Consider the following 25564-nt stretch of genomic DNA (forward strand, 5'->3'; position numbering starts at 1 on the left):
ACATGCGTGCAGCTCCTTCCAGGGGGAACAGGAAAACAAGCACACTAAGCGAAGCTGCGTCCCATTTCCCTTGAAAGGGGGACGCGGCGTCGAGGCGGCCCGCCACACGATGAGCTGCGGGCACTGCTGCGGGCCCTGCTCCCGGCGGGAACGCCGAGAGGCGAGCGCTGCTTGCAGTTGCCTGCCGTAAACCCCACGTTTCCACAATAGCCAGCCTCCAGCTAGGTGATTCCAGGCGGGGCTGCGAGCTGACTAGTCTCGCAGATTTAGGAGGCTGTTGACAGAACAGAAATAGTGAGTCACTGCTTTTGCCGCCTGTCTGTGACATTCGGCTTTGCTGCACCACGTAAACGTGGCCTCTCCACGCCGTGCGCGGGCAGCCCGCAGGCTTGCCTGGGGAGGGAGCGTTGGGTGGGCCGGGATGGGAGGAGGGAACCTCAGCACACCCCGGGCCCAGGGCTGCTGCACTGTGCTTGGGACCTGTACCCGGGTGAAGCAGCGGCCCCACGCAGGGCTGCCAGCTGGGGCAGGGCCGGGCATGGCCCACGTGGAGGTCTCGGGGATGAATGGGCGCCTTGTGGCCCAGGGACTGACCAACTCCCTCCCTCGTGCATAGAAAATGGCTCCGAGCAGGGACTCGGCGCTGGGCTCACTGGCAGCAGCGCTGTGAGCAGGCTCCGGCCTCACCCGCAGCTCAGAGAACCACCCAAATGCTCACTGAGGGCAGCGCGGCCTGCCAGGGGGCAGGGGAAAAGTAGGGCACACGTTATTGTTTATAGAAGGGGTTGTAGGCAGTCAGACTCGGGCAACGGCTTCGCACACACCCCTCTTCACCTCTGCTGCTATAAAAAGCAGGCAGGGCTGTGGCCGAGACGCCCGGGTACCACCCCAAATTCCTGCCTGGGCAGGGCTCCCGGCCGAGGCGTTGGAGGAAGGAAGGGCTGGGGAAGGAAGCAGAGCTTGTTCAGCGGCTGCTGCGTGCGGCTAGGCCACGGCCCGCGCCAGCGCTCTCGGGGCACTCCTCAGAAATTTCATCAAGCCTAAAGAGATGAACAAAGAGCTTCTTCCAGCTTGCTGCAAAACCTGTTCAGCCAAACCGATGCAAAGATAAGAAAACCAGGTCGCTCTTGAGGCGTAATGTTAAGGAGCCGACGAGCCGTGGGCTCTCCCTGATGGCAGGGCTGGGCGGCACGGGGCAGCCCCTGCGGTGCTGCTCTGTGGGGACAGAGCACACAGAAATCCAGCGTTGTGCTGCGGGCCGGGAGAGAGACAGAAACAATACAGCCCAGAAGATGGTCAGCAACACTTGCTCCTTATCTGTTATATAGAAGAAGTCTTTCTGAAATTTCAGAGCGTAAATTAAAGCTTTGGCTTCCTCATCCTTGCACCAGCCCAGCTCGTGGCAGGTTTGTGTGAGGCAGCCCTGAGCCACACACAGCCCCAAGTCAAAACTCCAAACATTTCCTTAAGCAATTTGCACATCTTAAAAATAAAATCCTTTATTGATAATATGAATGTTTAACACGTTTAATGCCGTCAGCTATAAAAATGATTAAAGAGTTCAGCTCGGTACATTTGGCTTTACAAATTTACAAGTGTTAATGAATTAATACTAGTGTGTACATTTTGCACTTCATTATACTCCATTAGCCAGTGACAAACTCTGCAACAATTTCTGCTTGTAACAGATGTGAATTATAGAAGAAATATTTAGTTGCTTTCACACAGAATCTACATCAACAGTTAAATACTACCTCTAAATGTCTTACTGAATTAGTTGGATCCATTTTAATATCTTGTGCTTAGTTTCTCTCAGAAGATAGGCTACTAGCAAAAATACATTCTTTTGCATACCCCCTTCCCATATTATATTTTAGAAGAACCAGTACTCAGTGCATTTCCTAATAAACTTCATCATAGCATCTCTCTCTATAGAGCTATTGATAAGGAAAGGGGATAATACAATTTAGATTAATGTAAAAGCAAAGAAACACGTTAAAGCAGTGTATACAAAAGCCTCACTTTTGAATCGGCAGTGATACGTGGGCCTAAATTCATCTGCCCATCAGTTTTCAGAATTACTCTCATCAAGAGAAAAAATCTGCTATGAATACTTACAAAAGTAATAAATGTGCTTCCCTAAAAGCCACTGCCCACTTATTTCCAGGCTGCCCATCTTCCTATTGTTAGCATGTAGCCCCTTCCAATGGGTTAGGAACCATGGCACGTAACACCACAATTTAAAAGGCTACTAAAAGGTTTGTAAAAACCTCTTGTTCTAGCCTAAATATCTGCCTGCACGGGAAAGAACAGCAGGGGCGCTTCAGACAACAGCCACTCCAAAGCAGCACAAGCGCTGCGATGTCCTACAGAGCAAGACTCAGGGCTTGAAGGAGCTGCCAGGTGAAGGAGCTTCCAGACCACGTCCAGCAGTGCATCTGCCCGGCAGCCACAGGGATCTTTCCTACAGGGAAGTGGGATGTGCTCTGTTTGATTAAATATTCAAAAACGATGAAGGAGAAAGCATTGCTGGCAGTGGGAAACTATAGCGTGCAACTTGACACTGCTGAGAGGGAAACGCTGAACGTTTCTAAGTTTAGGATCAGTTCAGATACAACACCTGAAATAATTAACTCAGGGTTACGCTCTCAGCCTCTACCACTGATCTGTGGTACGTTTGTCTTGCACTTCTTACCACAATGACTCAGAAAACCAACCCTGCCGTGCTGTGGAGTGATGGGCAGCATAGGCAGAACATGGCAGTGAGGACTACACTTCTCGTACCAAACATTTCTGCGCTAGAATCCATTGCCGCTCCCCTTTTGGGCCCAAATAACTTTTCCTACGTAGGATTTGCCTCAAACTTAGGCAATTCCTTGCTCTAAGTGTTTTTTTTTTCCAATCTCAAAGAATTCCCATGTTTTCTTAATATTAGGAAGAAGCTCAAGAATAGAGATTTTCATAACGTGTTGTATATTTAATAGGTACGTGTGAAACTACCTAAACACATACACGTAGTCAATTACCTATGACAGTAATGATTTGGTTCTCTATTTGTAGCAGCCACTGAAAGCCAACAAGATCCCAAAACTAGCGTGTAAAATCCATGTCAGCTGGACACCACTGATGCAAGTGATGAATAAAATTATTGCTTTTGTGTATAGTAGAAGATCCTGTTTTACTGTTGCAAAGGAAACTGTATCATATGGACTAGTGTTTTGTTTTTCAAGTAATAGCAAGATCTTTGTCAAGTAGTAGCAAGATCCTTTTCTCAGAAGTTCTACACACAACAGTAGAATGCTTGAGGAACTTGAAAATTAAAAGGTGACACACCAGAAACTAGCGTTTAGCCATTTAAAGCACCCAGGCATCTCTACCGGATGTGCTATAGGAAACAAACAGAAAAAACTGCTGGAACAATGAATATTGAAAGCAGAGTAATCTGGACAATCCAGATTACTGCTAAATTTCACACCAAGAAACTTGTGTATGCTTCCTAAAATACCTAGGAGCCAAGACCTAAAGGACAAAGTGTGGCTGGCTGCATCAGTCTGGTGGTCACTTTACAGAATTGGTAGCACATTTGCTAACTTACTTTAGCAAACGGAAAGAATTAAAAAGAAAAACAGTGTTTTTAACATTCATGACTCAGAGAAGAATTTCTTTCGGCAGCTAGATGGTCCCCCTCCTCACCCTTTTCAGAGAATCACATTCATATTGCAGGCTTAGTTCAGGCACTTTATATAAAATGTTCATCTGGAGTAAAAAGTCTGCAAAAGTTATTTCTGCATAATTTAAAAGTAGCATTTCAGTCCCATTTTAGTTTGATAGATAGGTCCCAGTTCATGATTATGGTTCCTGTTCTTGATTTGACCGTTGCCATGAGACATTTTGAGGCTACTGTATAGCTGTAGTTAAGGTTTCTTCATAAACAAAAATATTTTCCTACCTATTAAAAAAGAAAAATATACTAAATGCTTTATACAGACAGATTCTGCTACTATGGAAATAAATAACATGGAGTGGAAAACCAGTGCCTTAGCTCTAGGACGCTAAGCCATGGAATGTCACATTCACATTTTCTGGAGACTAGCTGCTAGTTGGCAGGAGTATCTCCATGTCTTTGCCATTTGCCACTACAGTATTGTTAGAGCAGCTACTTGCCACGTCCATGGGGGCACCCAGAGAGGACGCCTGAGAAGAGGTTTTGGTTAGCGGAGCAGGAGCAGCAGGCGACTGAGCGAGGCCAGGTTTCTTTGGAGGAATGGGTGGAGGGTTCCCTCTTTCTGCTCTAGGAATGGTTGGTGACTTAATCCCAGGAGACAATGGGCTTAGCGGACTGGAAACCTTTCCAGGGCTCGGAGAATGACCAGATTCATTTTTGGGGCTCACGGCATTTGCCAGATTTCGATAGTCTGTGCCAAAAGGTGAGCTATTAGGGGAGACAGGTTTAATCGCTCCCTGCTGGCTGGTGAATCTGGAAAGAACCTGAGTGACTGTATTGCGTGCTAACTGCTTGGCAGCAGAGTTATCTGCTAGAGTAGGAGACAAATCCCTTGACGGTGGGCTCTGCAAACCACTTGACTGATGGTCCTGTTCAGCTTGAGACTGAAATTTGTGCCGAGCTGCGTGGAAACGTTGATTGATCCCCACCTGGTAGGATGACTGATAACCAGGGCTGCTTGCTGAAGCTCCCACTAAGCGTTTAGTCAGAACCGGTGAGGAGCAGGGCGAAGGTGTTAGAGAGGAGGCAGCTGTGCTGCTGGGAGACAGGGAGACCCCACTAGAAGGGAGCTGAGACATCAGATGCACTGGTGACTCTGTTCTTACAGGAGAACTTCCATTTTCAACTGCGTTTTCTAGTGTTGTACCAGCAGATTTCTCCTTTTGAGCCTGGCTCTCTGCTGCATTTGTTTGCAGCAGCTCGCTACCCGTTTGCATGTCTGTATTGCAATGACCATTGGATTTTGCATAGGAATGAGTAGGTGTAGTAGGGCTGGGAAACACGGTATGCACAGCTTTGCTGGTGCTGGCCGGATTTGCTCGGTCTGCTTGTGGACACTCCGTCTGGCAAGACACAGACTTCACTGTGGGACTGTCAGTAGCAACTCCTCTGGACATCACTGAGGAGCTTGGCTGCAAAGGCTCAGTAGGACTGTGCTCCTGGCAAGCAGCCTCCAGCTCCTTCAGGGCTTTCTTCAAACATTCTACCTCTTCTTTCAGTGCTTTTGTACGGTTTTCTTCTCTGTTCAGCTTGGCTTTCAGCTGTTCTCTTTCAATGTCAAACTCCGAGAGCTGCTTTTCTACTTGTGCTTCCATCTGTAAACCCCGCTTCCTCTTGGATGCCAGCTCCTCCTCCAGTTTACTCACCTTACTCTTCTCTTTTTCCAATTTCAAGCTCAATTCTGCTGTCTTCTGACCCTCTTCTGCTGCTTTGGCAGTGGCTTTCTTGCACTCTACCACAAGCACGGAAGACAGTTGCTTGTGGCGAGCCCTTTCTTCCTCCAACTGGCTTGAGAGCTTCTTCTGTTCTTTTTCAAACTTCTTCACTTGGGATTTTTCAAACTCCAACTAGAAGACAACAAAGAAAAGCTGTAAAGGAACCACAAAACCTCCTGAAAGTAAATGACGTGCAGCACCCCAAAAGCTAATGGGGTTACTATACACGTTGGAGACATTCCCCAGTAAAAGATGGCAATGCCTAAGAGAAAGAAAGAGGTTCTTGCCCCAGGTGTCTGCAAGACAGTCCTGTGTGACAAGCAACTCAGTTCACATCTATTACGAATTATTACTTGTGAGTAGTTACATCACGTATGATATTCATTTGGCACTTTGTAGGACATACACGTTCTGCCACGCACTGATTGAACAGGTGATCTGAGCAAAAATTTCCTTCCACCTCATTTACTACTTTGTTGGTTTGCCTTTTAAAGGCATTGGGCTTTGAAATGCTGATACATTACATATGTTTATTAAAGTCTGCAGCAATTGAGTAAGAGAAAACAGCAGCTTAAATATTTATTATAATCCCTGAGCAATCACACCGGGAGACCTTTCATGACGACTTATTCTGATTTTTGAGTGCTAGAAAGCGTTATCATTTGTAAGCGCAGCCCTGCTCTTGAGAACTTCTCAGATTTCAGGCTGAAGAAAGATTTCAAAGCATTTGTCTATTAATGGCTTTTACCACCATTCATCTTCAAAAAAAAAAAACATCAGAGAAATGAGGTTGTTTTTCACATCAAAATGGAAGAAAAAACAGGAGAGCCTTATGGAGGAGCGAGGCCCCTGATATTCTTTAGATGTGAAGGTGTGATCTAACACCAGTACTGAGCTCAGCACCCTGCCTGAGCACCCGGGGCCCCGGGTTTCCGTGGGCTGGGTAATCAGCAGCTACTGAGGCGCAGCGTACCTGCTGGGTGAGCCGCTCCCGCTCCTTCTCCAGCATGTAGGTCACATCATCCCCCTCCGCCGTGTCCTGGGCGTGACGCTGCCTCTCTTCCTCAAGGTCCAGGATCACCTGCCAAACAGACTCGGGTCACTCCAGCACCCAGCCGCACCCGCGAGCCGCACAGCGCAGGGAGAGCGGCGCCTCCGCACGCCGCCCAAAGCCAAGTGACACGGGAGTGCTACCACTGCAGCCTGACATCCAAATTCAACTCGGAAATCACATAAAAGCAGCTTTTGGACAAGTTACACTGTGTTATTATTTGGTATAGTTGAGCCAGTTTGTGAAAGAAGTTAGAGAATCGCACCCTTCACAAATCGTTTTATTACCCAGTAGGCAAATTGCGCGCTTTTCCTCCCAGCTGCAAACAGCCTCGAGAAGTTCCCATCAGCTGCCACTGGCAGTAGGGTGCCCTCATCAGAATTTCCTGGCAGGACCTTTAACACCAGAGCCAGCAGAGCAGACGCACTACCCCAGGGAGGACGCGCCCAGGCGACACAGGGTGTTACAGTCGCAGCGATGATCCTCGCTACAGTTCCAGCAGTAATTCACACTCAGACTTCTCCTTCAGTTTCTTACAGGAGATTTGAGGACTGCAGTGCAAAGTTTATTTTAAAGAGCATTAATTTGTTCTTCCACTTAAGAACAAGATGAGCTCTTGAAATGAAACTGCTTGCCATAAGGACCCAGTTAAGGAGCTCCTTCAGTTTTCATGCTGAATTACATGAATAATTGAAATTCTATTAACTCAACAAAAAAAAGCCAAATAAGGCAGAGTCTCTTGGGGGGAGCTTGCATCTCACCTCCAGAACTCTAGGGCTTTCCTAAAACACACTCACCAGGGATTTAGTAGCTTCTCAGTCTTCCTGCAATTTAAGCTTCCAAACAATGCTTAAATATTTTTAGGTACCCAGGGAACCTCTTTACAAGAGCGACAGAAACCTCTTTAGAAGGAAACCTCTTTACAAGAGCGACAGAAATGCTTCACACTCTTCACAGCCTGAAAGGATGGCCTTGCTCTTGTCCCCATCAACAGATCACATGAAAATAAACTTCAAACCATGCACTGATGAGCAATGGAACAGAGGGTTCAACTTTGAACCTTTTGATTAGAAATAAAATGTGACTACTTGTATTTGGTATCTTCGTATTTGATTGTGTAAGTTTTAATCAAAGCAAGAGTGACATCTGGAAAAAACAAAAAACCACACCCAAGATGGTACTGGCTCAGGCACAGGCAGTAGCCAAAAATATACTTAAATTTGACATTATAAAAGCTAGCCTCTAGATACCAGTCTGCCACTGATGCAAGTAAAAGCAAGTAAAAGCAAAAATCCCAGCTACTTTCTAGATGGAGCAGAAGTATGTGAAGAGGTTAAGACATGGTGCTGCAGCGCAGGTGGTTAGAGATTCAGGAGGGCTCCTCCCAGTCGCGGGCTCCAGTGATACACTCTTGGACAACTATTCCGTGCCCTGACTATACAGGAGGGACAAGTATTTTAGTCATTTTGGCTTGTCAAATTTACTGCAGGACAAAAAGAACTCCATGTAAACATGCGGATTTTTTGCTTGTTTTTTAAAAGCTAAGTAGTTACATAAAGAGAAGCTGTTGTAGCAAGCCCGAGACGCTGAGGTCAGTGGACTCTTGCTTTCAGACTTGTGTGCAGCTTTATGCTCCCCTAGCAAACGGAGGTACGTATGCCAGGTGAGCAAACCTCTGAGGAAGTAAAGTCTGACATGTGGCCCAGGCACTTCACTGGTGTCACTGTATGTTCAAGCTCCATATGAAGAATAAGAGATAATCCATTAAAGTGGCCAAAATTAGTTTTGGTCAAGCCCTACTTTGTTAGAAAAGCCCAACTTCCAGGGGTGCACTCCCATAAGTACCTGGTACTAGCTCTTTCTGAGATAACAGTGGTAAACAGTGATGTGTTTGCTGAGAATTCAACCTTCCAGAAATTCTTTCTTACATTTTAGTAAGTACCATACCTCCCAGTTGTGGATAAACTACTTCCTTTCCTGTGTCCCCTAATAAAGACATCTTGTATGCCTTTCAAATCTCAAACTAACGAGCCTAACAGTTGCATCATAGTCAGTGACAAGAAGTTTAAATAAAGCTGAAAAGTTCTTTCAGTTACCAAAACTCAAGGCATTCAAGAGTTTTTGTCTAAGTCAACGTATTTTCAAAATGTAACTAGTAAATTCTGAATACCTTATTTGAGGAAAAACTTACCTTTCTGTGTCTGCTTTCTGCAGCGGCTAGTTGGGATAACATTCTTTCCTGCATATTCTTGCAATGTTTCATCACCACTTTCAAAATAGATAAGGGATTGGAGCATACTGGTTGCTTTTCACCATGATTCCCCTCTTTCAGGGTCTCAAAATCTCTTTGCAAAGCCATCAGTGGGTCACTGATGTTGTATTTTCCATAGCGCTCTTCAATGAAGGTGTCTCTATGCTGGGCCTGTGATAAAATAAAACAAATTTGCATTTCAGCATACTTAAAATACAAAACTAGCTAAAAAAAGAAAATTGTTCATCATTAATAATCCCTTCCCCAATTTTCCACTTACAGAAATCATGACACAGCCTGACACATAACCCACTACCTGCTATAAGTGTATTTAGAGAGGAAAAACCGCAAGTGTGTCACGTTAAAGGCACGTGGTTAGCAGACGAGGACGAGAGAGCAATTCAGATGACAGAAGCTGGCCCAGCGATCGACCTGAGGAGCAGTGCAGCTCCTGCCACCTACGTGATCCCCAGCGCCCACCTGCACCCTCCGTTCTCATGCGGGCAGCACCAAGGGGACAAACACCACAGCTTTCTCGTAGCGGGTGCCCAAACTATTCCTCTGACGGCAGACTGATCAAGTAAGACTACCCAAAGGTAAATGCACAGTGAGGACAACACTCCATCATCAGAAAGGATTTTTAAGCTGTTAACATTTAAAGTTTCAGCTAGGCTCCAAGCTGAAAAACCCCCTCGTTAATATATTTAAAACGGACGTAGGTTGACGGTCCCCCACTGACACAGACAATAAAATCGAGAAGGAACAGAAGTGTGCGAGCGAGTCCAGTTCGGCTGGCCCCGCCGCTTCACCACCGCTCCTCCAGCCCTCCTGCTCTCCGGGGACGGGGATCCAGAAGCGGCGCACGAGAAGCGCCCGTATCTCCACAACTGGAACGCGAGCAGATGTCTGAGTGTGTCTGCCTGTGACAGCCGAGGGTGTGCGCGTGGCAGCTATGTGGAGCACGTGCACCGTTCATTTCTCACTGGTCCCCCGGCTGAAAAAGCCTTTCAGCCAAGTGGCCTCACGCAAACTAGGAAGAGAAGGAAAGGAAGTCTTGCTTAAAAACACAGCCTCTTCAGAGCACACTCACCCTAACGTCCTCATACCACAGCTACCTGCCTCCATCGCTTCCATTCCACCCCTGCAAAAGGTAAATATCAGGTCCTGCTCACCGAGAGATTTAATCATTTACTGATGTGGCGGTGGGAGAGCAGTTGTGTGTTGTTTTTTTTCATTATGTCACCATCAAAGAATTTCATGTTGAGCAATTAAAGAGTTTTACTCTCACAGTAACCTAGAAAGCTGTAAATTGTTAATAAAATCCTTACTAATCTCCTCCAGACTAAACAAAGCTTAGTGGCTCAAGATGCAAGATAGGAACGATTAGGTTTCTTTTGGTGACATGTAAGAATTCAGGAAACTCACACTTCCTAAGCTTTACGTTTCCTACATTTAGAGCCATCCCTTCCAGCTGGAAATCTGTTGGTTAGGATGCTACGGCCTTATCCTACCGAATGACTACTGGGAAGTCCTAAAAACCAAAACAAACCTTTGTGAACACACAGATGCTAAAAAAATAATAATAAATCTTTACTCAAATAGCTGACGGAGACTTTTTGGTCCTGTCTATATTCCAAGACAGAACCATGGGATTAGCGTGGAAAAAACACGTCAAAGTCAAGCACTGCCCTCAAAGGGGGAAACGTATAGGCTACGTTGACCAGAGGCACAAAAAGCACCTTTCTTTCCATATTTCCTCCACGACCCAACCTGGTTAGAGACAGCTGTCCGCCGATCCTGACCTGGCGTTGCATTTTAACCCCTGCAGCACACAAATACAGAGGAACACTTCGCTCTGCCAGACAGCCCTGCTGCCTTCTCAGGAAAGGTGGGCACGGCTTGGTGCTACATGCGTTTGGCCAGAGCTGAAGATATTGTTCTATGGATTTAAATAAAAAGAGGAAGGAAAGGATCAGCCCTGGAAATGGGAGGGCAGCCTCGGATAATAAGCCACCCATGGTTTAATGAATCACAGGAAAAACTACAGACTTTTTTTGTGGCAGGGCGGGGAACTTCAGTTCTTCCAAAGTATTTATAAAAGTGACTCAACCCGACCTCGCTGCAAGCGCGTAGGGCACTTCTAAGTGACTCAGGCATTAAAAAGGCTTCGAGTACAAAACTGGACATTCATCCAGCTGCCAAACTGCTCTGAGACGAGCTGCTCTTCCCCGGGGCCAAACCCACCTGGTGGTGGGCACTGCACGGCCGCAGGAAAACATCGGAGAGACCGCAAGGGGGAGGACATTCGGGTAGCTCCCTGCCAGGCTGCTGCTTTCTAATAAAAGCCCAAAGAACTGGGATTTATCACCAAATAAGTTCATACCCAGTACGTATAACCTCTGGTTTTCTGTGAGCGCTGACAAAAGTCACGGTTCTCCCTCGCTCCCAGGCAGCTCTGAGCTCGGCTGAGCTGAGCCGGGGAGGTTTGTTTCCTGCCTGGGAAAGAACGAGAAGTTCTTCCTTGCTGCTCTGAGCAATTAAGTGTTTTCCTGAACTAGCATGACAAACAGATGAGCCTATCATAACATTAATAGCTTCGTGAAGTCCAGCTATTCTTCTTTAGTAGCCAGCACAGCATAAACATTTAATTAAAGCTGTCTAGACTATGAAAAGTCTTAAACAGCCCATCCTACACAGGCTACAACGAGTTTACAGAACGAAATCCGCCGCTCGGGCATTCGGGCCGCCACGCAGTAGAAACGCAGATGCCGACCTGCAGCCTGCGTGTGCCACCTCCGTGCCGCGGGGCTGCCGGGCGGCACGGCTCCGAGGTGGCCGCGGGGCCACCACCACCGCTCCTGGTGCACCAGCCCGGGATGGGCACACGCGCGTGGGGCTTCTCCCTGCCTGATGCCGCTCACCTGGGCGCCTCTTCAGCTCGACCTCCCCCAGTCATGCTGGGGATTAGGGGATTACATGGAAACAGCTCCAGCAGTTTTGATTTTGTCCTGTCTGAACTGGAATTCAGGCATAAACACTTTTTTTTTTTTTAACTTCCAGAACAGAAGCAACTTGATGATGCAAGAGAAAGATTCTATTAATGAGCCCAGCGTGGAAAAAAAATCAACCTAGATCTCAGACCCCAGTACCAACCTATTGTAACATATAAATCGACACGAGATTGAGCCTCAGTAATAAACAAACAACATTACAAAAAGCATTGCTAACCCAGCAGCAGAAAATCGGATCTGGAAGACCAGAGATGACATGTACACATCCTGCAAGATGAGCTGCTCTTCAAAAGACCACGCAATTTTCTACAGTTAGAAGTTCCTCTAATTCAGTACCTTCATCTCCACCATCTCAGACATGTAAACGTAATTTCTTATCAAAAAAATTCAAACTCTGAAAGCAACTAAATGAACTATTTGGCAGCTTTGTGGATGATTATATTGCCCTCCGCCAAGAGGAAAAAAGTTAACATTTAAGTTTGGGCAGCTCTTAAAACGAAGAAACAAACAAACAAAACCCCAAAGAAACAAAACCACAGGCAGCAGCTACGCAAGTGAATTACTCCTCCAAACAAAAGTCCCGATGATCAGAAGAAGCAGGCACTGGGGGGGTCCCACCCTACGCTGGCTGGCTTTTAGCTCCTGCTAGGGTCGCTGACCACGGCCAGTCTGTTTTGGAAAGGGCTCCCTCTGACTTTTGGAGCAGAAGCAATATCTGACAACAGTGAAGAGATGCTTCCTGTGCAGCCGAGCACAGCAGAACTTCACTTTGTTAGGGAAAAGCTACTGTTTCCTCTTGGGATTTCTAAGCTGCGTTGGGCTGGATGTTTCCCATAATATACTTTTTTTTTTTTTTTTTTTAAAGATTTCCTTTTATTGAAACCTTGTTTATGAGACAGCATTTTCTCTTTGCCTTCAATAAGCTTTACAACTTGTTTTACTGGAACTTCAAACGGGGAACTCCCAGCACTTGCTTTAAGTGTTTTTCTGGACAGAAGGTGGAATATTGCTCTTCCCTGTAATTTTAGGGTTCGGGATTTAACCCTGGGCACAACACAAACACGGTGTTAATTAACCGTAGTTACTGCGTATGCAGTTCTCCAGTAATAATACGCACAGAAGTTCCTCCTTTATGCTGCAGAGCGGTATAATCTTTAAATAGCTTCTTACTGCCTTTGACTTCCTCATTAGCTCCTTTCCCCCGAGCCAGATATTGGGAATGAAGACACGCTGAAGTCACGGCCGCCAGCGAGAAGGGAATTGGGTTGGGACCCCTTGCTCTGCAAAAAAACCTCGGCGCAGGACCCCGGCCCCACGTCAGCTCCAGCTCCAGCCCCGGAGCGATGCCCAGCAGGGGCCGTGGTGCTGAACAGCGCGCGCCTCCCGACCGCCATCAGTACACCACGCCAACAAACCAGCTGAACGACACCTAACGACATTTGCCCTCCTAACAAGGCCTATCAGCTTCGAAAAACGTAAGAAACGTTTGCAATAAACATTCAGCAGCACAAAATCACAGCTTCCTTCTCTGGGAACCTTCGGTTGGAAGTGCAGATGGCATGAGCCGCCGCAGCGGCACAGCGCCCACGGGTCCCCAGCGATGGCTGAGCACCGTGCACCATCGCCGCGGGACCCACGGCGCACTCGGCTCCAAGTTGGGAGCCCGAAACGCAGAGCGTCCCTCCGGCAGGACCTACCTGGGCGCTGGGACGGAGCAGGGAAGTGGTTGTCCAAAAGATACCGCTGAGCAGGGCTGCCTCAAGGCAGAAAAACAAAGTTTTCCCCAAACTTGCAAGAAGAGCTGCAAGGAAGCCTGCCTTCTGGAAGGAGCGGGTGCATGGGAACCCTGCTGGATCTAAGCTGCTTTGTGCAAAACGCCCGTTTTGTCCCACCTGGGAAACGCTAGCATCCCTAGTCAGGTTCTTTATTACCGAACTTTTTTTGCCTACTTAATCAAGAGGTAGATGTTGGCGTTTTGAAATTGTGCCGTAAACTTAGCTTCTAAACCCACTGACAAATGGACACGTAATTTGGAGCGCATTAATAGCGCTTCATAGAATGAATTACTGAATTCAGAAGCAAAGTAACGAACGCCAGCTCCCACAAAATAGACGGTTCATTAGCACAAAAGACAGTTTCTGCTCCAAATTCGCTTAAGCCCTTAACATTAAAGAACACGCCAGAAAGCTGCTTCCTGTTTTCCAGAAGTGAACAGAACTTCATTGCTAACATACAGCGAACTCTCACTTAACGGGCAGGGGGGAGGGAACCCGGTGCTCTAACACACCAACGCAGGCTTGTTTAAATATTGAATTGTTTTCGATCGTGGTGTGCTGTTTTAGAAAGCTAACCTATATTTCATGCGTGTAATCCTTTCTACAAGGCAGTAAGGACTGAGAATCCAGCCCTTAGTATTATGCAACTCTGACAGCATCTGTTTTTTTGGATGATTTAAACATGATTATAACTACAGGAAAAGGAACACAATAAGAAATGAGATTTAAGGCCTGCTCCGAGGAGAACATTGAGATTTATGCAGTGGACAGGAAGCTACTTTCGGGCAAAACAGCTTTTTTTTTTTTCAATGGGGTTTTAAAATAGAGGAAGCAAACTGGAGCACTGGAAAACAATATTCTGAGTACAGTAAGTTTGCTCTCTTAGTCCTTCGTGCTAGAGCTTGGATTGCATCAACACCCGATCCGAACGGCCATCAGAAGTCAGAGCAGGTACACAGCGAAGGCACGCAGACGGTTCTCCCTGTCACAAAGGCCCAGCAGCACTCAATTAAAACAATGCAGAAGGAAAAAAGAAAGCTGCAGAAGAACAGAGAAGACAGCAAGGGCAAGTCACAGTAAGGGAGAGGCATTAATTAGAGGTGACCTAACAACGGCTCTTTATAATCTGAACCCGAGCAGCTGACGGATGAGGCTCAGGAGCTGCGGAGGGACGCTGCCCCCGGGCGCCGTGCAGAGACCCCCGGCAGGGCGAGCAGGGACAGAGGGCAGAGGAGCAGGGGCAGCCGAAGGGAAGGGTGGGCAGCGAAGGGGCGAAGCAGGCAGCCTCTGCACGGGCAGGCCCCGCAGCTCCGCTCTGACGCTGCGAAGCGGGGCTGGTGCCAGCCAGCAAGCGGCCCGATACCACGAGGGAGAAGAAAACTATTTTAGGAGTTGCAATCTGCATGCACAGATTCTCTCTGCTAAATGCCAGATGTTAAATGCTTTCCTTTAAGCACGCAGGAATATCAATTATTGCAGATTGCACTACAGTCAAATTACAGGCTTACAAGTTAAGGCAATCTTTTTCCATGCAAGTGCTTGTCCTTCCCTACAACGTAACGTAGAATCTGCTTCAGAAATCCGGAGGGGTCAGGAGCATTTAAGTTTGAACTAGGTAGACAAACCTCTGATCTTTAACCATTGCCGTCTCCGTGTGTAACGTAACTGCAGGAGACAAACGCTGCCATTGTTTGAGACCACGCTGTGCTCAGGTTCCACGCTGCCTCCTCCCACGTACGTACGCACTTCACGTAAAGCTATCACGCCTCCAAAGAAGGCTGACTGAAGGCAGGCACCGAAATCATTACTCAACAACCACGCAAAACAGAGGCAGCTGCGAGGCTACGGCCGGATGACTTCTCCACGCACAAACCCAGGGAACGCTTCCACCAGCCCCCGATGTCCCCGCTCCTCACGGCGCACGTCAGGGCTCGGCTCAAACTAAAGGCTCTGGGCTTCGCTCTTTGGTTCAGCCTTAGAGGGCCTTTTCTTCAAGGCAGCATTCTTACGTTTATCAGAAGAGGAGTAAACAGATTAGCGAGGTGGGTTTTCCTTTAATTACAGCCACACACAAAACTATTCCAGCCGGCGAAGCCCTGTGAAGCTGTTACCACAGCTACTATCAGCAAACAAAGGACAAGCGCAGCGCGGCCAGGCTTTCTCTAACTGGGTGCTGGACACGCGCACACTGCGAGGCCAGGAGGCTGCCGAGGCTCTGTCCAGCCGCCACCAAAAGCTACGTGGCTCCTGCTGTTTCCCTTTGCCCCAGGCACCGAATGGGCAACACCATCTCCTACCTGCAGGCAGCCTGCTGCGCGCTGGCACTGCTGGACGCGGCGCCCGGCCGCCAGCCCCGCGCCCCCAGGAGCCCCCGTGCTGTGCTGGGAGGCTGCACGTGGGCAGAGCCAGCTCCGGCTTGAGGCTCTCGCTGCCCTTTCCTGCTACCTTCGGCTTTCCTGGCGTTCTCAGGATGAGAAGGGGGAAAAAAATAATAATAAAAAAAAAGCACTAACTTTTGATTAGCTTGGTATTTTATACTTTGCAATTATCAAGCACAGGTTACAGTTTCAATTATTTTCTTCTGAGCTACCAGTACCTGACAATCGATGTCAAAAGGGTGTTTTAACCGTACGGATCTCCTCGTGCAGGAGGGAATTGCAGGTTAAATTTCAACAGAAAAGATAATTGCATTGCACTATTGGAAGGTGCTCATAAAAAGCCTATGGAACGGAGCTACATTCCTTTCCATCAGTCCCTCCGTGCCCCATTACATGCATCTCACGTCGTGGTATTAAAGCCATGCTTGTCCGGGAGCACGTTCTGGTGACACAGTTAGAAAGCTGACCCTAGGAGAGGAGCCAAGCCTCTACCCAGTCCCTCGCTCCGGGAGGGTAATAGCATTCCTCCAACAGAAAACAGATCGTCTACACTTGTACTTGACAGCGTCTCTCTTTCTCCTGTCAAAATACCTTCTTACTTACAGATTTAGGTCTTCTGGATATTCTTCCTACTTGGGAAAACCATAAGGAAGTTTAAGGCAAACCAGACGAGAGCAAAGCCATTTTTATCAGAAATCGAGTAACAGCTCTGTAAACATCTGCTACCAGAACGAGGGGGCATAAAAACAAACTGTAAGAATAGATTCTCTTTATGGGACCTTGTTATCTTCAGAGATCAGACAGTAACAAAGTTCACTAAACAGGACTACTTTAAGAACAGTTCAAAAGGCCAGAAGTGGAACGCCGTGATTAGTACCACGCAGCCTCCTTAATGCACCAGGAAATACACCCAGTGCGCGCTCCGCTGAAAGACTTGCACTAGCATCCTCTAAAAGACTTGCACTAGCATCCTCTAAGTGTCCTGGGCAATACCCAGTACAGTAAAATACAAGTTACCAAAGCCTGTATTTTGCTCTTACCATACCTAAAGAATAGCAGCAAATTGCCAAGATACATCTAATAAAAATGTAAGGTCACTATAACACTATGATAGCAAAAGCAAAGTATTACAGGATTAGAGGAGCAAAGGGAAGCCAAGAGCCTTCTCATATTGAGGCCACAACAAATCACAAGCAGTACCAATTGGAAAACTGCTCTGCAAGAACTGAAACAGTCAGCATAAAATTTACTATGTGAAAACAATCAGCAGTTTTACAAAAAACACATATACCGGTCCAGGGACTGCATCTTGTTCAAACAGACGCATGACAATTCTTACCCTCCATCTGGATTTTGAATGTCGTAATTTTAACAAGCAAACCAGAAAGATTAACTATTATTTGTATGAACTATACAAAAAAAAAAAAAGGCTTAGAAACTAGCCACTAGTCCAGCTTAGAAAAGGATTTGTATGTACTCAACTCTAAGTATTACTGAGCTATCTATACATGTATATATATATATGACTACTAATGGATCAAATCTGCAAAATACCTTACTAATTCTTACAAGAACACTTTCACCTCATCGCACGCAACCTGACAAGACAGGAATAGCTATCCCTTTCGGAAGGTCCACCGAACATGCCCACGTTAATGCACGCCCTGCAGGAGCGACAGGGAGGAGCCGAGCTCATCGCCGCGCTCCATAATTACAGCTGCCAGAGCACAGAGATGCAACCTCCGATTGGTACGCCCAAATCACAGATGAAAATTAGCTTCTTCAGCACTCAACCCTCCCCCTACACACCCCGGAAATCTGCAGAAATCACGGAGAAGGGTTCAGAAAACACCCCACACCTAAGTTACAGCAGGTGAGGAGTGCCATTTGATCGCCGCTCCCCAGCACGGCCGCAGCCTGCCAGGGGCTAATCGTGGCAGGGGGGCATGAAGGATGGAAGACAAGCTCCTCGCCACACAGGGGGACCAGATCTACTCCTAGGCACTACAGCTTCTGGCCATCGAGATACAGCCAAAGAGACATCAGGTTTTCAACCCACGAATAGGAAAACAAACAAGAAGAACCAGGCCAAAGGGATATTCCGCATAGGTTTCCATCTTACTGAAGCTGAGTGCCAACTTACTGAGGCATCCTTCAAAAAGCAGCAGCGTTACACGCAGACTACACACTCTGAGATACTTTCCAGGCTCATCCCCAACAGACTGCACCGCAGCCCACGCCACCCAGCCGAGGGAAGCGGACGCAGCGCTGGCACTGCCTGGAAGGGGGCTCCTGCCGTGGGAGCTGCCCCTGCGGGGGTCCCTGCTGCCCCAGCGCCGGTGCTCGCGCCGACGGGGCTGAAACAAACTTTTTTGATGGGTCAGTTTCAGCTGGTATCAGCTCCTCTGGAAGGTTACATTACAGCTTGCGCCAGCAAAGGGAAGGAATAAGCAGCCGGGCACACAAGTCTGCTTCTCTCAGCAGCAGCAGCTTATAGTGGCTTAGTTTAATACAAAGCCGTGGCTGCTTCTTCCTTATTCCTGTGACGTTATTCTCGCTGAAGGACTAATCTGTGATCCCTCCGGGCGAGAAGATGTTCTGCTTTAAGAAGCCTTCCTTATTTAATAAGAACAAAACCAACAAAGGAAGTCTAGCAGACCTTCTTCATTTCTCAAGTACTCAGTTCCTTATCAGAAAGGATGGAAGCACATGCGTAACGCTGCATTTAAACTTTGAAATGCTTCTTGCAGGAAGCTTACAACAACGAATTTGAAGACGTGGAATGATATACAGCATTTATTACTGAATACTACCGATATTGACACAGGGTCCTGTACCAGTAATAAATCATTGCTTCCAAATTTCACCTCTTCATGCAGGCACTTTGCAGAACCCTTAACAGTACCGTTGTTGTTTTTGTCTCCTATCACGGTACTTACAACATACCTTTAAGGCTTCTATGACGAGATCTCTCGCTTCTAATTCTCCCTCAAGAATGCTAAACAGCGTCAGTAGTTCTGGTTTGCTGAGTTTTTCCAGATTCATCCTGAAAACCTGAAAAATGGAAGATAGTTTATTAGGCATTTCTCTGTATATTAAAATCAATACTCTAAGTTATGACACACAATCTCTATTTAACTTCAGCTTTCAGTTCTTCAGACTGCAGATTGCCGTGGGGTGGGGGGGGAGGGGAGAATACATAATGCAAACATTTTCTCTTTAGCTTCCCAGACCAGTTGCAGAAGAGTCATTTTTCACCTTTTCCCCAAGGGTCACGAACAGATGCACACCCAGATGGCGCAGGCAGAACGTGAGGGCTAAGACAAGAGCACGACATTCGCCGAGAAGTAGCCGGTCAACAGGAGAGGGGCAAAGCACGGATATTTAAGAGCCATACTACAGCAGGTAACACACCCAGATCGTACAGCTGCAAACATCACGCTGCCACTGAAGAGCAGGGCTGCAGGCAGTCCAAGCCAGGCCACCTAACAAATTTCATGGCAAAGTTCACGTTTCAGTGCTACGGCGCGTTCCTTAGGAGGGCCATTATGCATTAATGGTGGAACGGGCCCAAACCACTTTACAAAAGAAAAAAATCAATGCCACAAAGAATACACACTTAATTACTACTCTTCCAAACTGTTTCAATATCGCCATCATTTATTAAATATAATTTTACTGCTCACACAAGAACGAAGATCCATTGCCCGAACTGCCCGTACAGTAAGCTGCTTCTCCCCCTGCCAATACACTTAACAGTGCCTCGTTATAAGCCTCTGCATTACATTATTTTATTAACAAACAATGGCAATCAAGTACTAAACCCTTGTCTCTGATGGAAATACACCTCCTGCTTCATACAACAACCAAGTATGCATTTCCTGAGTCCAAGTCACATCCATCTTTTGCCACCCTTCAAATCAATCAGAAAACACTACCGGATGAAGCAGCTGCTGAGAGATCCCAAATCCAACGGCAAGTGACACAGGGTGAGCTTCGCCTTTACTGGAGAAGCCTACCCAGCTAAAACACTCAACCAAACTCCAATTTTTCGGAAGTCGCTGCTACTTCACAACGGATTTGCATAACTGTGCCTCTGGAGAATTATGCACAAATGCAAGTTCTGTCTTGCTCACGCCAAAGCAGTTTTCCAATTGCTGGGAACAGAAAGTTCTGCTTGCAGAGAGCAATAAGTAGCCTTCACACAGCAAGAGAAATTACAAATCTACTTTGTGTCCCTTCTGCTAATTAGAGGAGTTTCTCATCGCGCTGTCACGTTCTTGCTTCAGGCAGCATTTTACACGAAGTTCTGTAAAACAGCAGTGTTTCTGACTGACTTTTCTGGATAGGGCTGCCCGGTGAGACTTCACTGAGTGCCATCAGGGCTGAGGTGCTGCGGGTGTTCTGAAACCAAGCGGAGTGGACAACAGCAGGCGCCTGCGGGCGCTGCCTGTGTGCTGTTACAGACCCACCCACCTGTGCTCAAGAGGAAAGCACACAGCCGGGCGCTTGGTAAACCCACACGTACCCACCAGGACTTCAAAGAAGCCTGATCAGGAGCTGGTGACAGTGTACTTCAGAGACCTCCCGACACCGACCCAAGGCACGTTTTAGTGGCCCGGCAGCGCTGGCTCCCAGCCACCCCCCTGAGACCCCAGCAGCCGTGCAGGACGTCACCCCGTGCACCCGGCCGGCTCCTGGGGCATGAAGGCTGCGTGCTTTACAAACAACTCGTCTTACACAAGGGAGTACAACAGAAGAAGCAAATTAATGTTAACACATTAACCTGCCTGCTGGGCTGGCGCGAAGCCCCCCGGGAGATGCGTGGTGTAACCGCGACACCGCCTCGGCCCTTGGTTGGGCAGACTGGCGGACACCAGGACTGAATCAGCACTGCCAGGAAGAAGCAACAATTCTGTCAGATCCTCAAGCTGTATTAGTCCTGTGGTGCGATAAACCAGAACTAAAAAGGAGAAGTTTTCTTCTTTGAGATCTTGGAACATGCCATCTGACTGCGTTACGCGGCACAGGACAGCAAGTTTTTACGTGGGCTTCCAACAGGACAGAGCCTGCGCTTTGCTCCGAAGAAGAGCTGACACGGACACTTGCAGCTGTATCTCTCCATCAGCCACCAAAAGACACGCTCCTAAAGCGAGGGCGGCTTGGGACTTCCAAGCTGTAAGGGTGGGCAGGAACCGTTCCTGCCCCACAGCCTCAGTGCCCTGTGTGCCTCGTACCTCACCGTGCCGCAGAAAGCAGCCCTGCTGTTCCTAACGAGGCTCTGCGTCTTCAATCAGCTTCACGACACAAACGAGCCCTGTCCTGAACCACACTTGCACGAACGCTGACAGAAAAGGAGACGAGGAGCCAGCATGCCCAGGAGCCACGTACAATGCACCAGGCAGCCCTCGAGGGCGCAGCCTCGGCGTCCCCGCGTGCCACCAGGCCCCTGGGTGCTCGGGGCCGGGCTGGGAGCAGGCGCTGCGAGCAAAGCCGCTGCCCTAAAACCCCACCGAATCACAGCCGTGTCCTGCCCGACGTACAGGGAACTTCTCAGCACATCTCAGACACCTGTTAGGGCGACCCCACAGCAACCACGAGTGCTGCTTTATAGGGGCACGCAACGGCAGGCGGATGGAAGACGCGAGGGGAAAAGTTGTGTGAACTTGGGGCTGTTATCTGGTAGGAACCGGACACCTCCGTGGTCCGGAGCACCAACCAGCACGGATCTGTGCACGCCCTGCTGCACCTACACCCGGTCCCTCCCTGCCCGTCCAGCCCCGCGGTCTCCTGAGCCGCCCTTCCCGGTCCTCCTCCCGGTTACGCGCCCCTGCTCCTTCTCTGGTCCCGCTTTTTAAATGAAAGCCCACCCGGCCCAGCCCTGCCCCAGCCGACCCGTGCGGGTCAGTGCGGTGCCGAGCGCCCCGCTCGGAGCCCTGCCCAGCGGACGCGGTTTTCCCCGCACTTTTACCACGCCGGGACGGGACCCAGGAGCACCCCCGGCGCCCACAGCCCCTCACGGCCCGGCCCGGCCCACGAGCCGCCCCCACGGGCTGACCGCAAACCGCAAGGCCTCGCTGTTTACCCTGACGGGATAAACACAGCCCCGGGCACAGATACGGCACCGGCCGGAGCACAAACACCGAGAAGCGCTCGCCGCCGGCCCGGAGGCCCCCTCGGCCCGGCCGGGAGCCCCCTGCCCACGCCCCGGGAGCTGCGGGGAGCCGCCTGCCAGCACCGGCACAAGGCAGGAGCCCGGCCCGGCCCGGCCCGGCGGAACCGCGCGGCCCCGCGCTGAGGCACCGGGGAGCCGCCCCGGGACCGGGGCCGGGAGCTCCCCGCCGGGCTGCGCTCACGGAGCCTCCGGCCGCTGCCCCGCCCCGGAGCACGGGCACGGCGGGGCCGCTCCAGCAGCGCCCCCGTGGGCCAGGTCCTCACGGCCGGGCCTACCCGGGGCGGCCCCGTAACGGCGCCGCGGCGAGGCCCCCGCGGCGAGGCCCCCCCGGCGGTCCCGGTCCCGCCGCCCCCCGGTGCCGCCCCCCGCCGGGCCCCGCGCACCTGCCGCGACCGCCCCGCAGCGCCGGGCCGGGCCCCCCGGAGCGAGCCCCCCGCCCCCTCCCCAGCTCCCAACCCCCCCTCCCCCGACACCGACCTGGCCCCGGCCCCGCCGCCGCCGCCGCCCCTACCGCGCCGCTCCGCTCCCCATGCAGCCGCCCCGCCCCTCCCGCTGACGGACGGCACGGCCGCCAATCAGAGGCCCCGCCGGGCCCGCCCGCTGTCCAATCGGCCGCGGGGGAGGCGGGGCGAAGGCGTGGTCCGGGCTGTGGCGGAGGCGGCGGCCAATCAGGAGGCGGGGGCGGGGCGCGGGGGGCGGGGCGCGGGCTGAAAATCCCTTTTGTTCGCGGCGGCGGCGGCGGGGAGAGCGGGCGGCCGTGATTGGCGCGTCACTTCCGGCGCGGGCAGGGCGGGGCGGGACCTTGGGGGCGGGGCCACGGCCCAGGTGGGCGGGACCGGAGCCCACCGAGGCCCCGCCCCCGAAGAGGCCCCGCCCCCCTCCCCCGGTGGAGGCCCCGCCCGGGGGTCTCGGTGCGCGCGGCCGGTCCGGTCGGTACCGTGCCCGCTGCTGGGGCAGCCCCGAGCCCCCCTCGGCTCCCCCGCCGCCGCTGGGGGCCCGGAGCGGCCTGAGCTGCCGGTGCCGGAGGTTGCTGACAGCGGAGGTTTCCAAACCCGGCGCCCGACGCCGCGGCAGGGGGCGATGCCGGCCGCGTGCCCGGCCCGGTGCGCCCCGGCACGGACGGGACAAGCCCTCAGCACGGCCCCCGGCCGCACGGCCCCCGGCCTACACCGACGGACGGACCGGGGTGGGGGGGGCGCCTGGAACGGGGCCGGGGCACCGGGGGTCCCGGTGAGCCCCATCCGGCGGGCGCTGAGCCCCGCGCGGTAAGGAAGCGGCAGAGCCGTGCCCAGGGGAGGCCGGACACGACCCCCCCGCGGCTGGCACAGGCGGTCCTGGGTGGGCTGCGGCCGGCTGTGGGGCCGGACACCAGTGGGGCCAGCGGCCGCGGAGCTGGGGCCCGGTTGCCGGGCCCTACCGGCACGCGCCCTGGAAGCTGCTGCAGGGAAAGAAGAGCTCTTACAAAACGGCTTTGAACAAACGGCTTGAACACATTTCACTTAATTCTGCCTCTTTCAGAGCGCTCCTGGGAGCAAGGCAGCTATTCCCAGTACCTGCTTTTGAAGGCCGTTTTTTCAGGCAGCGCAGTGAGTTGGGTCGGTCTCGTGCAGCAGGAGCCGGGAGCCCTCACACCTGGTCCTGCTCGCCGCTGTCCTCACGGGCGGCAGCGGGGCAGGGGCTCCCGGCCACAACCCCCTGCCCGCCTCTCTGAGGGCTGCCTTCGAGTGGAGGATGCCAAGCGGTCGGAGAGAGCACCGCTGACGAACAGCGACAGTTCGAAGAATGCTTGGAAAACCCTTCTTCCAATCAGGCGATCTGCAGCCTGAATTGTTAAGTGTACCCTCTTTCTTTCCTTGGCTCTCCAGCCCCATCTGAATTGGCTTCCTCAGCACTCCAGGAAGGCTTGTGTAAGGTTTAACAGCCATCACTTTTCCAAAGGTAACGTGGAAATGTCTTTTTCATGACACAAGAGGGAGATTTCTCATTTGGGAAGCTGATTTCTTCGCTGTTACCAAATGACTGCTTTCGATGCATCCTTCTTGCAACTTTGATCTAGTAATTCTTTCGATGAACAAAAAATAAAAAATTGTGTTGATATTTCTGACAAATGGAAGTACCTGCTGAAGTATACTTTGCACTGAAAGGAAATAAAATTTACTTGTCTTTGTACATACAAAATCACAGTGTATTCTTTGTATTTAAAGACCCCTCAGGAACGCACACATTCATTGAACACTGCAGCCAAACAAGCTGGACATTGTGCCTCCAGTAACGACTCCCACGCCAGAGGCGTGGCACAGCACGTGCTGTCTCACACGAAGCCAGCAGATGAAGTCTTTGCACGGTACCGTCACGGACCCCGTGCCAGTCTGCGCGAGCTTGGGGACTGTCCCAGGCTGGGTGACTTCCAAACAATTGCTCTTTCTCTCCATGAACATTTATTCACCCGCTGCATGCAGCAGCAGCCAAAAATTGACATCTACTTAAAGGGGCATAAACAGAAAAAGAAAAAAAAAAGCCAAAAGCTTTCTGGTCAGGTCCACAGAGTTAAGATGGAAGCTGTGAGTCCTTTAGAGCCTAGAAGAGGACAAATGCTAGTTGAAAGTCCAATCCCTTGATTGCACAAAGGGAAATAGCAAGGGCCTGTGTCAGGCAGAGCACGGGCAGTATGGGTGGTAGTAGACCCATAGGAGATGGGCACATCTCTATCTCAGCACTCGAATTTCCAAGGAAAGCGACTCACCGGGCACAATCCACTGTCGCCTTGACTCAGAACTGGTGTTTAACAAGAAGATGCCCAGCCCAGCCCCCCCTGCACCCTGCCTCTGACAGACGTGGCACAAAGGGTGCCAGGCTGGTGCTGGCACCGCAACCAGGAGCCGCTGCTGGCAGGGCTGTGCTGCCCTGAGCACCGAGCACCAAACAGAAAGGCACCGGGGACTCCTGGGGGTGCGGGGGCCGTGGTGGAGCCGGAGCTGAGTGCGGGGACCCCGGCACTGTCCCACAGCTCCCGGCCTCGCTGGACCATGGGGGCCCAGGGAGGCCTCTTCTTGCTGCTCCTGAAATACCAATTACCGGCAGCACGGAGAAATGCCACCTTGCTCTCCTGAAGCTCCATTGACCAGGAAAAGCACGCCAGCAGCCGCTACTTCAGCAGATGAATTTTCCGACAGTGATTGAACACTTTGATAAGGAGCAGGCGTTTGTTTGCCACCTCATTTCCCTCGCTGGGCTCCTTCTGCAAGGCACTGCTCTTACCTGGCCAGGGCACACACAAGCTGCAAACAGAAATACGCTTGGAAACCAAACAGCAGAGCCCACGGCCTCATTTTTGCTGAATTACCCTGTGCTGCCTGCATTGGGAAATTGCTTTCTCTGACGGACGATTGCTCGCCACAGCTCTGGGACCCTGCTCGATGTCTTTGCTCCTGCAGCTGGGGGAGCAGAGCAGAGCGAGGAGAAGCACAAAAGCTGGGACGAGAGC

At 50.6% G+C, this 25564-nt stretch overlaps 1 protein-coding gene and 1 long non-coding RNA gene across 6 annotated transcripts; one reads left to right on the forward strand and one right to left on the reverse strand.

The window, feature by feature from the left end:
- Nucleotides 1-1470: 1470 nt before the first annotated feature.
- Nucleotides 1471-22695, reverse strand: CTTNBP2NL (CTTNBP2 N-terminal like). 5 transcript variants are annotated; one of them, XM_080569388.1, is made up of 5 exons: nt 22558-22695; nt 18852-18959; nt 8682-8912; nt 6413-6520; nt 1471-5571 (listed from the first exon to the last, which is right to left on the reverse strand). In XM_080569388.1, the coding sequence occupies exons 2-5, from the start codon at nt 18948-18950 to the stop codon at nt 4090-4092; spliced, it is 1920 nt and encodes a 639-aa protein (XP_080425514.1). In that variant the 5' UTR covers nt 18951-18959; nt 22558-22695; the 3' UTR covers nt 1471-4089. The 5 variants fall into 5 exon arrangements, with proteins under 5 accessions (XP_080425514.1, XP_080425518.1, XP_080425515.1 ...); XM_080569392.1 differs by having other exon boundaries at nt 22592-22626; XM_080569389.1 differs by lacking the exon at nt 22558-22695 and adding an exon at nt 19164-20832.
- Nucleotides 22696-22760: 65 nt separating this feature from the next.
- LOC308183405 lies at nt 22761-24258 on the forward strand. Its single transcript, XR_013942431.1, has 2 exons — nt 22761-23345; nt 23599-24258. It is a non-coding gene; the product is annotated as an uncharacterized lncRNA (long non-coding RNA).
- Nucleotides 24259-25564: the final 1306 nt, after the last annotated feature.

This window comes from Anser brachyrhynchus (genome assembly GCF_964034855.1).
Source record: "Anser brachyrhynchus genome assembly, chromosome: 27".
In the NCBI taxonomy this organism is placed as follows: domain Eukaryota; kingdom Metazoa; phylum Chordata; class Aves; order Anseriformes; family Anatidae; genus Anser; species Anser brachyrhynchus.

What these genes read in the sequence shown, in the direction of transcription:
- CTTNBP2NL (XM_080569388.1), bottom strand. Translation starts at nt 18,950, where the DNA reads ATGAATCTGGAAAAACTCAGCAAACCAGAACTACTGACGCTGTTTAGC. An exon ending in TCGTCATAGAAGCCTTAAAG is followed by an intron (nt 8,913 to 18,851) that starts GTATGTTGTAAG and finishes ATTTTATCACAG; the next exon opens with GCCCAGCATAGAGACACCTT. An exon ending in GGGAGCGGCTCACCCAGCAG is followed by an intron (nt 5,572 to 6,412) that starts GTACGCTGCGCC and finishes GTTGTCTTCTAG; the next exon opens with TTGGAGTTTGAAAAATCCCA.